We start from the raw sequence: 13,873 nt of genomic DNA, 5'->3' as shown, positions 1-13,873 counted from the left end.
TAAGTAAAAATGTCTTGAAATTATTTTCTTATTATATCGAAGTATCAAAAGATGGTTGCGTGGTCTACAAATAAAGTAATGTAAGTAGTTGGGTAAACAATAAGAAACATTATTGGTAATAACATCAATAACTTAATTCTAACCACAGTATCCTACTTATATTATAAATGTGAAAGTTTGTGAGAATGTATGGATGTATGTTTGTTATTCAATCACGCAAAAACGGCCGGACCGATTTGATTGAAATTGGGTATGTATTTAGGTGATACCCTGGATTAACACATAGGCTACTTTTTATCAACTCACCACGCGGGCAAAGCCGCTGGCGGAAGCTAGTATCTAAATAAAATTGCCCATTGTTTATTTTATTACTACAAATAATACTTCAACATTAAAATTGTGGTTAAACTCAGTTATCAGTGGTGTTGTTACAACTGTGTTATTGTTTACAGGAAAAGACAACTGAATTAGGAACTAAATATAAGCAGCTTTATTGAAAAGTACCTACATATAATTTTTTTGCTGCTTCTACTCGTTCATTGAAAAGTAAAAACTGTCTCTTTTGGTAGATTGGTAAAATTAAAAAAAAATGCACATAAAATCATAGTTATTTAGATATTTTTTCTCGTCCTTATTTTTCTTGGACAGCCTATCAATTAAACCTATCAACTTGTTTCATATCACAGGATAAATATACCCCAAAGTTACAAAAGTAGTACCTGCGTTATCATCTTTTAATTTAGCCACTAGACCAGTAGCTAATAGAATAAATTAAGATGTAAACTAGTTTGAGCTAGTTTGTAAGGCTATCGACACTCTATATTTAGGGCAGTCAAGCACTTCCACTCAGGTTTATTATACTTAAGTATACCAATCGAGTTTTGAGTAGCACGTGAAACGTGATCATGAGATTAGCAAGCAGTTTGTCTGTACGGGGAGTTCCCACAGCCGACTAATGGTGAAGTCAGACTAGCGTTATAAGTGTGCTATATCTTGCGTCTCAAAATGCCTGACCAGTGTACCTATCTTCGGACGATTTTCCTAAATGCTAATTAGCTAGAGCCTATAATATACTGCGACTTATAGAGGTTAGCTATTTTTTCAGCAATATCACGTCAATAGATTTACCACTCGACTTTAATATGCGCGACATATTCCGACCGACAAAAATCTTATCGCACGTTTTCACGTGTTATTGTTTGAACTGGTGGTTGTTAATTGTTTGCTGTCGGAACATCCGCAAGTGTGTTGGTGCAGCAAAAGAGGACCAAAGTTACTCCTAAAATGAGCTTCAACGGGCGTATAAAACGCTAGTCTAAAACCGGTCTAATGTGCGAAAAAAACAATGAAAGTGAACATAACACGTCTGTAGTCTGTCGATTAGTCATGCAACCAAAAGTCTTTTGTTGTTCAATTATGTATTTATTCAAGAAATGTATACTTAGTAAGTATTTTCCTGTAAATGACGCAGTGTCTATGTGTGTCTAATTTGTTGGTACAGGTGAGATCATAGATCAAAACAAGTGCTGTTTTGGTAATGTTTTATTTCCGCCATCGTTTTAACTAGGTGTCACCCCTGTCCTTCAGGAAGTACCTACTCCGCGTTTGTTTCGATTATGGGCTATCTAAGACGCAAGTATTTTTAAAATCAGTTCTATAGTTCCAGAGATTACCGCTAACTTTTTTAAAATCCTCGTACAAGACATCTGCTTATAGTACCTAGTAACTGATTGCAGATTATAATTAAAAGAAAAAAAAAAACTTTTTTAAACCGACTTCCCAAAAAAAGGTGGTCTTCAAATTGACTGCATTGTTTTTTTTTGTTTGACCAATTAATGGTATGGAGATATCCTAAACCCTAGTTAAGGAGATAGACACCTACGTTAGGTAGTTCCCTCAATCCTCACGAGCCAATAAAACCACAAAAACCAGCCAGACTTTTCTTACCACAATGTTTACATTATGCCTAGTATACATACATATATGTCAAGTCAACAGCAGTGTTTATGAGTAGGTGTGCGTATGTATGTGTGGGTGGCACGCTCCAAGGAATCCCCTTTGAACATAACAAGTCATTGGCAGAAATTAATCAATGACGTGGTTGCGATATTGAAGAGTATGCAGACTATAATAGTTGTTGAGGAAATATATGCCGTTAATTTTAGTACCTATGAAACTGATTGTCTAAAAAAGTTCGTGTCAAAACCCGTTCTGCGATATAGTGTAGGTACCTATTAACTTGCTTAACTAAAGCGAAGAATTACTAAATACTATATTTTTCCAAAGCCATGATTTTGATTATTGTTGTATGAGAAAACAGCTGTTTCATTCGTAATGTTCATAATTATTAGAAAACGAAGTCATTAGTCTTAATTTTTTAAATTCTAGGTCAATTTGTAAACAGAAATCTCAAAAGGAATATTCAAGAAAAAGAGAACATAACAATACACTTTGACTAGAATAACTTCCTTTATTTGCATTTGGTTAAAACCTAAAGCCGGCTAACTCTCAAGCAACACGTAGGTGTTGACTTGAGTGTCTAGTGCAAAGTTTTGTGAACCCTTGTAGTTTTGCCATTTGTGGCTGAGAGCAGTTTTCTTCGTAAACTACACTTGCTAACCAAGAATCTGGGTTATATAGAAAAACCTTAAATATGGTTCAAGTGTACAACATGGATGTTCTTCTTCTGCCAAGCCTTTTCCCAACTATTTTGGGGTCGGCTTCCAGTCTTAGTAGGTAACTGGATGCAGCTGAGAACCAGGGTTTTACATAGAGCGACGGCCTATCTGACCTCCACAACCCAGATAGCCAGGCTACCCGGTACCAATAGCTAAGACTGGTTGTCAGATTTTCTGGCTTCAGACTACCCATAACGACTGCCAAAGATGTTCAAATGACGGCCAATCGAAACACGTGTCAAGTGTACACGGATCTTAAGGATAAATTCGTTGAGATAAATCAAATAAAATCATGTGAATTCTTCTATCTATCTTTAGTTGAATTTCTACTCATTTTGCGATCATCCTTTATTAGAGATACAGTAAAAAATATTTTTAATTCATAAAATAACAATGAAATATTATTCGTGTTTGTTTGTTTTGACCATTTGTTTGTATTGTGAAGCTAAATATTTTGCAACGAGATGTGATTTAGTTCATGAACTGAGGAAGCAAAATTTTCCTGAAGATAAAATGGCGGACTGTAAGTATTTAATAGTTTGTAACTCATAATATAAATAAATAGTTGTTAATGCAGGCAGTATCATCTTATGACGCGGTAATCCATATATTGAGAGGAGCTATTTTATACTTACTTCGTACCTATTGATAAGCTCAACGTACTTTTAAAAGCCCTCGAGAAAAAGGCCATTGATTAACAAAAAAAAAGAAAAGGTTAATCAAATCCTTATAAATGTGAAAGTTTGTGAGAATGTATGTTTGTTATTCAATCACGCAAAAACCGCTGGACCGATTTGGTTGAAATTTGGTATGTAGAAAGGTGATACCCTGGATTAACACATAGGCAACTTTTTATCAACACAACACGCGGGCGAAGCCGCTGGCGGAAGCTAGTGTAAAATATATCTCAAGTTTAATTAATTTCAAAACTTAAAAACAAAAATAAAATGTTCCTGTGTTTGTTATGATTTTTATTATTTATCAGGAGTTACTTATGTTCTTACTTAGGTACTTACACGATTTGATAAACCGGACCCTGACCTCTTGAAATTGCATTACAAGATAATGTTACTATCTAAATATAGCGTGCCTAGTTACCTACCTAAATATAGGTACAAAAAATAACATTAATTTATATTCGAATGTCCATTTTCCAGAAGATTCTGACTGATTAGGCAGGCACACCTAGGCAAGTTAGGACAATAATACTGCAGCCTAGTGAAAAAGAAGATAAAAAAGCCATAAATATATGCCTCCATGTTTTTTTTTTCAGGGGTATGTCTAATAGACAGTGAGAGCGCTCGCCACACAGACATCGTGTCCAAACCAAATAAAAATGGTTCAAGAGACCATGGATTATACCAGATTAATGATAATCTATGGTGCAGCAATACTACAGTTCCTGGAAAAGGCTGCCATGTTACTTGTGCTGGTAAGAAAAAAAAAACTCTCGAAAAAAATAGTAATATGTGCCATATCTGCCTATTTAAAAAAAAATGCACAATATTGTTTTAAAATATTTCTACAGAATGAATAATTTCTGAGCCGATGAAAGATTGCTTTGACACACTTCCTAATGCGACAACTCTCTCTCTCGATTAGTTTTGCAAAGTCATTTGTAATTAGCTGCTTCGTTAATCGTCGTAGCTAGTAGCACATTAGGTTCTGACGCTCAATCACTAGACCAGTCTGGGGAAGAACTAAATCCGAGCTGACATTTGAAATATTAATGAATTTTATATCCTTACTGGCCTTTCCTCGAGGTTTTACCAATTCCCAGAGCTAGACCGCCTGAATATCCGTTTATAAGTAAAGCTATTCCGTAGTTTTGGCTTGAGAACGCGATCATAGACAGACCAAGTTACTTTTCTATTTATAATGGTCTGTAAGAGACCATATTAGCATATTTGTATTGTTATTGTAACCGTAAATAAAAACAGTAATTATGATTGTTTGGTTCCAGATATCGTAACAGATGATATCACAAAGGCGTCGATTTGCGCGAAGAAAATCTTCAGGCGTCAAGGATTTGTTGCGTGGCATGGATGGACTAAACGTTGTCAGGGTACATTACCTGATATAAGCAATTGTTAAGACTTCAATAATATATTATATTAAATAAAGATTATAATTTCACTTCATGTTTACCTACTTATGTACCTAACTGAAGGACAAAAAAAAACAGAACATGTTCACAGTTCGATTCATGACTACCGTGGTTTGATTAATTGATTTTGGCATGTTATTAAAATAAAACTATATGTATAAGCATCGGTTAGTTATTGCAGGGTATACTGGGCTCCTTGTCTTGTATAGGTAACATTGGTAAGGTCTTCCTTGTTGCTACTTACACCAGGACACGTCAATACGTGGTTTTAGTAAATTAGGAGCATTTTTCTTCTTTTTAGGTTTTTGGTGACTAATCTTTGTTGTGAAAGTAGTTCGTAACTATTTAATTACCAGCCGTTACGCTACGAAGTCAAGTTATTTGCTAGACATTTAAGAACACTTAAGCTAAGACGCCGCCAGGCTTACCAGTGAGTAGGGACAGTATATTAAACTATTAATTCAACTAAATGGATGGCATTGTCGACCCGATACGCTACACAGAACCGAGAACACACAGAAGGGATTCTCCATAAAGTAATTAATTATTCAAAATCTATTCCAAAACCATGTCGTTTCAGTTTTAGTTACTTGAAGGGAAATAATTGGTATGACGTTAAACTTAAGTTCTACATAATGAACATCGAAGAATTTGAATTGAAGTAATACAATTATTAACTTATCCAATTGGTCTTATGGTCTTACTGCATGACTATTAAGCTAAGAAAGTAAAAACTTATGTATTTTCCAATAACCGAAGGCAAAGAGAGCATCGACTTTCAATACGACTAAACGCCGACACAAGGATTAATAAAAGTGAGGAATAAAGACAATTGCCAACTGCCAGCAATCAAAATTAAAAAAGGAATGAAATTAAAATGGCGGTCGCAGAGCCGCGCATGCGCGTGCCATCGACTGGCTCACTGGCACGGCACAGGCACTGCTTAGCGGCAGTTCGCCGTTCGCATTGCGTTGTGATGTCCGCGCTCGAATGGGAGGCGCGGGATGGGCGCGCGGCGAAGCGCGCGTAGCTGATGACTCCGACTTCGAAGCACTCAAGAAACTCCTCGCCTCCGAAGTAGGCTGGACCCTGGAGTACGAGAAAGAAGGCGTCAAAGTGTGGGCAGAGGATGCGGCTCACGGCGCGCTTAGAACTGTCAAGGTGTGTTGTTGTATTCCTCATTTGAAAACAAATAGTAAATTGCTGTTTCTATGGGTACTGTAGCATTAAAGCTGTTCAAACATCGATTAAAGTAACTGCTAGTCGTTGTGAGGCAGTTGACTCCTTTTGTAATTTAGAAAATTTAGTTTCGTACCTATCTCAAATTATAACCTAGGGCGGCAATTAAGGACGAAACATTAATAACTAGGTAGGTACCTACACCTGGCCCCGGGTGTCCGCAGCTGCGTTCACAACTTTTTACTTGACACCACTTGGATATTCTGACAAGTTCTAGACATTTCTTTTGCAGGTTTATTACCATAATCAGAAAAGTTTTGAAAACGGTTTCGGCAGTCGTTCTTTTTAGCAAATGTTTAAAGTTGTTTGCGAATTTTAAGTATAGCTTTAAATAATTTATGAAAATTGTGTCTTCCATTTGTAATTTGGACACCTAGCTATGGAGATGGTTTTCAGAAATACGTACGATGTTGGCGGCAAATCGCTCTAACAGGCAGAGTCTGGCAGATTTTATCTTAATACGGCATTAGTGAAGGCATATCACCACCATATCAACCTAATTCATTTATTTGTAGTTACGTGTCAGGCCATTAATTGATTTCTAAAGCCCCAAAAAGATAAGCGTTCAAGGACACTTTCTTCAGTATTATTCAGTTTGATACTGTATTTTGTCCTTTACGAACATTCTCTCTTTTCATCTCCATTTCTCTTCAGTATCCGAATATTTTCAACAGACCATCAACAAGTTATCAATACTTACCGTTTTGCTTGGCCTTCATAAAAAGTTGTCTATTAATTCATTTTCAAATTCGATTTTCGAAGCTTTGTTTGATACATTCATTATTGTCTTAGAAATTAAAGCCGTGCTTTGTTGTATTGCCAAACTAATATGGCTACCAATGTTAACGTTCCGTCTAAAATAGTCCTTCAGTTGTTTCGTTTACTCTAGTAGTTTGTTTAGGTTCTATTTGGTAGTTACGACTGGTACTAATTCGTTTATATTGGGTTTAGGGACTGTGTTTTGCATTTTTGGGGTTCGTTTTTAGAAATGGTGTTTAGGTTCCTGGCTATTCTGATCCATTTTTGGCAGAGTTCTTATTAGATGAAAACTCCAAATTGTAGTATATCCTAATTTCTCTAACCTAATATGTTACGGTAGAAATGATCTAGTTAAAAAAGGAAATTCCAGCTGAATAAAAATCAGCTCTGATTCACTGAAGGCCATTTCACAAAACATGCTGTGACATTTCTCCCTAGAGTGCAACAGATAACACGATATTTTCATGGAAATTAGATAAGAGCTTGTAACTCCATGATGCGGTATATCAAGAGTTGTATGACGCACACATTTTAATAGATAAACATTTTTATTAGTGGCAACTTTACAGCACTTTGTGACGGTTTTTATCTATGCGATCCTATCGAGTCACCACCATTGTCTATTAGCCTACTTTATTTTTTTAAAAGCCAATTTAGGATGGCAAAATGCATGGTATAGTGATTAGGTAAACTGCAGCTGTATTAACAGAAATCTTAAAAAAATGGACCACATTACACTATGAAATCCTACCTGTTACTACTATTAAGTTCCTTCTGGAGTCATTCGTATGCTAGAGCCACGCTAATTCCACGGAGAGTCCAAAAAGCTTTGGTGTAGAGAACTTCTTCATCAGCAAAATTAACTACTCGCATCCATGTTACTTCTACCCCATAGAAATCATTATTATCATCTTCCCAAGGCTTTTACGTACCTTTATCAGTGTTTACACTGCTTAGGCGTTTTTTTTTTCGCAGTAATTCCAGTTTTTTTGATAGATTTCTTCAGTACCAAAATCCTTTCTACTTACTCATAAACCGAGTTTCGTGGTTGTCTAGTGTGTCATATCGTATCGTAAGTTTACGCCCCGGTTTATAGTTTATGGCCACAATGTTAGCTTAAGAGGGCTCCTTAGAAAACCGCTTATTGTTTGCTTATCTATCCTTGTTATATAGCTGAAGTTGAGGTTTTTTCGATGCACGTGCTTATTTCAGGAACTATGGGTCCGATTTGAAAAAATCTTTCAGTGTTAGATAGCTTTTTATCCCGAGTGCGTAAAGTACTAGTGAAAAGCTCGTATAATAATAAATCTGGAAGTGATTCTATCGGTCTGTAAGGCTTGCATGCCAAAATTGATAGGCCGATGGTGACTCGCCTCTGAAATGTTTGCAATTAACTCAGGGAAGGACAGCTTTTTTTAACTGACTGGCTATGTACCAGTAGAGTTTTAGTAAATACCTATTGGCCAGGTGTCTTCATAACCAGCTTCACAAAATCAATATACTTTTGCTTACACAGTACCACCTGTGACTTCCCCAAAATACGGCACGTAGGTAGATTATTGAATACAGTCGTATTTTTATTTATTTTGTACCAACCTGTAGCAACCTTTACTTCTATCCCGGTGGAACTGCTTTACTCTGAGGAAAAGAAATATTCCTTCTGTCTCTTGGGCGCAAACATTGGATACGACAAGTTTCATTAAACTTCGTTTAGTTAGTTCTAAGAACCGTGTGTAAGAAATTATATGGTAACGATTTTGTAATAAAAACTGGAACCTTCTATCTAAAATTTTATACAAGATCTAATGTTTACATATTTTTTTCTGTCTGTGTTTTTTAAGTAGTATTTTTTTATGCTTTTCAAAGACTTTTCGAAGAAAATTCAATAGACTTCGAAAACGTAAAATAAAGTAAGTTATAAAGTATTTCTATAATACTCGACCGTAATTATTCATTTAAACATAGATTCTGAGAAGCTATACAATAAAAGCTTTACTTGAATACGAGGAAAAACAATAAGTTTCATAATAATATAACATATCTTCGCAAAAATATATACGTAAAAAGATTTTGTGGTAACCCCTCGGGTTTTCATCGTATTTACGTTGTATATGGGTGTTTTTTATTATTTGACCTTGCTTTACAGTCGCAGATCACTAGTCAAAGCAACGAAAGGGTTGGAGAGAATTTTGGGTTTAGGGGTCGCTAAATTTATTTATTTATTTATTTATTTATTTATGTAACATGGAAGACTTACAGCTAAAATAACTAGAAATAACACAAGTTTAGTTAACAGGGAGCCAATGACAAGTCTTCACTTATAGCAATAGTGTAACAATTGTAAAAAGAATGAGCAAACTGAGCATGCACAGGTTTTATAAAATAAAATATGTAACTTATTGCCAACCAGTCAAATAACCAGACTAAAATAAAATAAAGTAACATAAAGTAAAAAAATTAAAAAATACTACAAGAACAATGGTAGGAACAAAAACAAAATATAAGAAAACTAATCTAACTTTTGAAGAAGCTACGGCTTAGACACCTTCTCGCCGACACAACACTGGTTATAAATGGATCGAAATCATGCTGCCTGCATAGGTTGTTGAAGCAACGGCTTGCTCGCACAATATAACTATTTTGTCTGTAATTGGTAGACGCATTCGGTATACGTAGTGGTGGATTGAAACGAACTAATTTATGTGGGATGTTAAAGAAAAGTTTTGATAAGAGTTCTGGACTGTCGATGTCATTATTAATTATTTTTAACAAATAAATAAAGTCAGCAATTTCTCTGCGTCGAAAAAGTGGTAATAAGTGAAAGTTCCTGCAAAGATTATAATAATTTACTGACTGATATGGGATCTTTTGATGAAAACAAAGGTACTTAATAAAGCGTTTTTGTATTCTCTCAATACGGTCTATGTATTTGATGTATCGTGGATTCCATATTTGTGATGCGTACTCCAGGTTACTCCTGACATAGGTGCAGTATAATATTTTAAGAGTTTTAGCTTGTGTAAAGGATTTGGACAGTCGCATTATGAACCCAAGTGATTTTGAAGCTTTTTTGACTATAGCATCAATGTGAGAATCAAAGAGCAGCTTGCAATCATGGTGCACACCCAAATCCCGAACGGAGTTGATTCTCGGTAAGGTATGGCCACCTAAGTTGTAGGAAGTTTCTAAGGTTAAGCGCTTTCTGGTATATGTTATAACTGAGCACTTTGAGGGGTTGAGATCCAATTTATTTAACTGGCAATAATATTCAAGTCGCCGAAGATCATTCTGCAGCAGATCCATGTCTTCACTCGATGAAATTGTTCGAAAAATTTTCATGTCATCAGCAAAGCACAATAAATTGGATGATTGGAGGCATCGATCGATGTCATTTACATATATAATAAATAGAAGCGGACCGAGCAATGAGCCTTGTGGGACTCCGCTAGGTACTAAAACCCAGCTGGACATGTAATTATTCAGTGCTACAGCTTGCGACCTATTTTCAATGTACGAGGAGAACCACCTGAGTAAATCTCCGCGGATTCCCACAAATTCCAGCTTTCTAATTAAGATCGTGTGATCAATTCGATCAAAAGCTTTACTATAATCGGTGTAAATGACATCAACCTGTCTGCCTCCATCCATAGCGCTAGTAATAAAGTCATTAAATAAGGTCAAATTCGTAACAGTGGATCGATTTTTCAAAAAGCCATGCTGAAAGGGTGAAAAAGATTTCGAAAGACAAGGAACTAACTGATTATAGATGATTCTCTCAAATACTTTAGCTACGATGCATAGTTTAGAAATTGGTCTGTAGTTTGTAATTTCTGTTTTAGCCCCTTTTTTGTGCACAGGTGTTATAAACGCGGATAAATTTGAAATCTAATGGACAATAATATTGTTAACCTTATGGTCTTTATGGCATGGAGTATTTTTGTTTAAGAAGATTAAAATAAATTATGGAATTACGTCAAAGTAGCAAAAATGAGGACTCTTTTACAGAACTTGCAGATAATGCCACGATATTGAGTTTAGTCAATAAAACCAAAGGATCCTTCAAGTTAAAAGTCAAAGAGCCTTTTAGCAAATAACGCCAGCCATTGTATTTTACCGTTACCGAAAACCCAGATCCTTTCATTTAACACAGTCAAAATGTTGTTTCACGCTTTTTAATTCTTTTAAAGCGTCATTTTCGAGTTATTTTGAAGAGCAAACTGGGTACAAATACTTGTTCAGTTTCCGCAAACGTTGTACGATTCCGACAACTTCTCTAACTTGTAGAAACTGTTGGAATTGTTGGTGCAAGTTTGTCACAATCCTGGTCGGCTACGGTTGGTTTTCTCGCTTTAGACTGTGATATTTGACTTGAGATAGCGTATGCAGTTTTGTATGTAGGATAACTTTCTATCGGCTTTTGTTTTATTAGTCTTTGCGCCGCTTTTTCAATCAGTTAACTTCTATCTGTGGAATGAATGTATCTGTTTGACATATTTTATGTGCAATAGCTGTCAAACATTCTTACGATAAAACTTATCTGGCGATTGAAAATTAGCCTTTAGATGAATGTTTTCATTTGTTTAGGGCTCTTTACATAAATAAAGCCGCAAAAACCTACAAAAATTTGTTCAGCTCCGTCAAATAGTTCCATCAGTATGCTAGTAAAACCACCGGCAACAGCTAGGACACAATAAATTCCAATTTCTCAACATGTTTCCTTTGTAGAGGAGAATATAATTCCCCTCAGAGGTTTGGAGTCCCGCTTGATCATTTTGGTGTTTACGTAACAAAATTTCGAATCATAAATTTAATTTTGTTGGTACAGGAGAAATTGATGTTAAGATAACGAGGCGGAAATCTGAGATAGCTTGACGCTAGCGGAGATATTTTAGATTTTCAAGATACATTTTTTAAGACTTTGAAATAATTTCTTCAGGCATATCAAGCACTAGAGACCAACAACAGATATACCCGCGTCGCTTAGGAACTATTTTGTGTAACTGCATGAAAAGTAGCTTATAGTTATGAAAAAAAATATTTCAAATCGATATCGTGTTTGAGATAAGTGTGTGTTCAAGTAAACAATCAAACTTATCAGTTTTTGACATTGATATCCAGCCAAATTTGCTATTCTTCTGTGCAACATAGAAGCGGAAGAACCAGTTCCTCTGTAATTATGTAATAGTGAGCATTTAAAACAGAAATAATATCTAAAAGAGCACGCTTACACTGCTCACTGGAACGATATGAAAGCATCTGCAATTTGCGAGTCTATTTCAGGACTTCAGAAGGGTACGCGTGACCCAATCGATATTAAAGGCCGTGAAGAAATTAGGACCATTCATCCGGAAAGAATACATCAAACATCTCTTTGAACTTATTCCTTATTTCTGAACGTAACCTTGAAGGATTAAGTTATTATGGATTGGTGTCCCGACATTATTATAATTCTTCTACATATTTTTGGACGTAGGTAGGTGTAATTGTCAAAATAAACACAGCAAAAACCTTGCGAAACTTATTTTTTCTGTTTTCTTTATTTTTAGAAGTCCAGTCAGTCTTCTAAAATGGTATTACAAGCACATATGAGCTTTATTTTTATGATGTAAAAAGTAGAACTACAGTACTTATATAGAAAAGAGAAGGATATAACCCGTTAAAAATTTTCCCAAATATAACTCTAAAAAGCATCTTCCCAGCTATCTGGGCAATAATTGCTTCTGGTCATAATTTATTCAGCTGTTTCAGCATGTTTTACTTGAGTTATGGGTGCATTAGCATGGCTGCCCCGTGCCTCCCATGACGGGGAACAATCCCCCTTTTTGATACGCGAACTGCATTAGAAAGAGCTAACCAGGGAGTGAGGGAAAAGATGGGAAATGCTTCGTTAATGAGCTGGTATGGTTTCAGATGTTGGTTAAGCCTTATATCTGCAGATTAGGCATTAAAATGCACGTGTAGTTAATCGTACATAAGTATGATTGTTCAGTTCCTATCTAAGCTCTGCGTATATAATTCGAGCACGCGTACAGACTCCCGCTTTGCAGAGCTATTAAGATGTGTACGGACGGCGCGTACATTATTTGTTACGCTTGTACTCGAACGCCATGAGTATACTTGCATCTACATATTTAAGAGTGAATGCTTAAAGTGTACGGCTACGCGTACTATACGACCAGTCCGTAAACACGTTCAAAATGGTGTTTAGGTACGCGTAACAGACTACGCTTCTACCGTATCGGTGCAATAAACCTGAAAACAAGGAACTGGTAAAAAAGGCTAATAAACAAGGTCCGCAAAAAAAAAGTTTACAAACATTTTTTCCTGGAGTTACGAGTTAAGTTTGAAACTAATCTTGAACTAACATCTCAGCCTGAATATTACAAACATAAGTTTTATGATCGTCTCGGGGTTAAACTGAAAACTTGGAACCTTTAATTATTATTGTACCCAATTCATGTTAAATGGAGCCGTTGGTATTATTAACCCTGGCCAGTTGGTGAATAAATGAAGAACTAGCTTACGTAGTAATTAGAACTTGGTAGTGCATTAGGCAATATGGCGTTAGTGCAGCTTTGTTTAAATTATTAAATAACGTATCTCTAAGAGCCTCTAACTAAGCCTTCGCACACTGCAAACTAGTCGGCTTATACATAGTTAGTTCGGGCTAAATCAGTATGGAGATGAATGGGAGTGCGCACATTACAATAACATTACAACGATAAAAGTATGAGTGGATTCATCACCTTGAAGACAACTCAACCAACAGTTTAGTCAATGTGCGGGGGCTCTTTCTTAGGGAAAACACATTTTCATTCAAAATATTTTCTTTGTCGATGTCATTAGCAATTGAATTACCTATTTAGGTACAAAATCTAAGTCAGAATTGAATATTTATCTCTTCCAGTAAATACTCTCGACTTCAAAATTGCTGATAAAATAAAAGTCGAAAAACTAGACCAATATATCTTTTTGCCTGATCATCGTTTGTGAAAAGGGGCTAGGTAGATAACTGGCATTCTCTTAGAAGAATATCTATTGTTCCCTAGCAAAGATTGTTTTCGGTAACCAATAAATAGTGCCTCGGCCC

The 13,873-nt window shown here is 35.8% G+C and overlaps 2 protein-coding genes across 2 annotated transcripts in view; both read left to right on the top strand.

Annotated features, from left to right (window-relative positions):
- Window positions 1-2,975: 2,975 nt before the first annotated feature.
- Window positions 2,976-4,814, top strand: LOC124629930 (lysozyme-like). Its single transcript, XM_047163606.1, has 3 exons — window positions 2,976-3,201; window positions 3,952-4,110; window positions 4,642-4,814. The coding sequence occupies exons 1-3, from the start codon at window positions 3,072-3,074 to the stop codon at window positions 4,770-4,772; spliced, it is 420 nt and encodes a 139-aa protein (XP_047019562.1). The 5' UTR covers window positions 2,976-3,071; the 3' UTR covers window positions 4,773-4,814.
- A 961-nt stretch (window positions 4,815-5,775) lies between these two features.
- LOC124629633 (START domain-containing protein 10-like) overlaps window positions 5,776-13,873 on the top strand; it is a 62,235-nt gene continuing 54,137 nt past the window's right edge. The window contains exon 1 of the mRNA XM_047163126.1: window positions 5,776-5,946. Coding sequence (XP_047019082.1) covers window positions 5,776-5,946 — 171 coding nt within the window. The remainder of the gene's footprint in view (window positions 5,947-13,873) is intronic.

The sequence above is a fragment of the Helicoverpa zea genome, chromosome 4 (genome assembly GCF_022581195.2).
Source record: "Helicoverpa zea isolate HzStark_Cry1AcR chromosome 4, ilHelZeax1.1, whole genome shotgun sequence".
NCBI classification, from domain to species: domain Eukaryota; kingdom Metazoa; phylum Arthropoda; class Insecta; order Lepidoptera; family Noctuidae; genus Helicoverpa; species Helicoverpa zea.
The sequence above is the reverse complement of the archived record's forward strand: the minus strand, read 5'-3'. Positions and strand labels throughout refer to the sequence as shown.

What these genes read in the sequence shown, in the direction of transcription:
- LOC124629930 (XM_047163606.1), top strand. Translation starts at nt 3,072, where the DNA reads ATGAAATATTATTCGTGTTTGTTTGTTTTGACCATTTGTTTGTATTGT. An exon ending in TGAAGATAAAATGGCGGACT is followed by an intron (nt 3,202 to 3,951) that starts GTAAGTATTTAA and finishes TTTTTTTTTCAG; the next exon opens with GGGTATGTCTAATAGACAGT. An exon ending in CTGCCATGTTACTTGTGCTG is followed by an intron (nt 4,111 to 4,641) that starts GTAAGAAAAAAA and finishes GTTTGGTTCCAG; the next exon opens with ATATCGTAACAGATGATATC.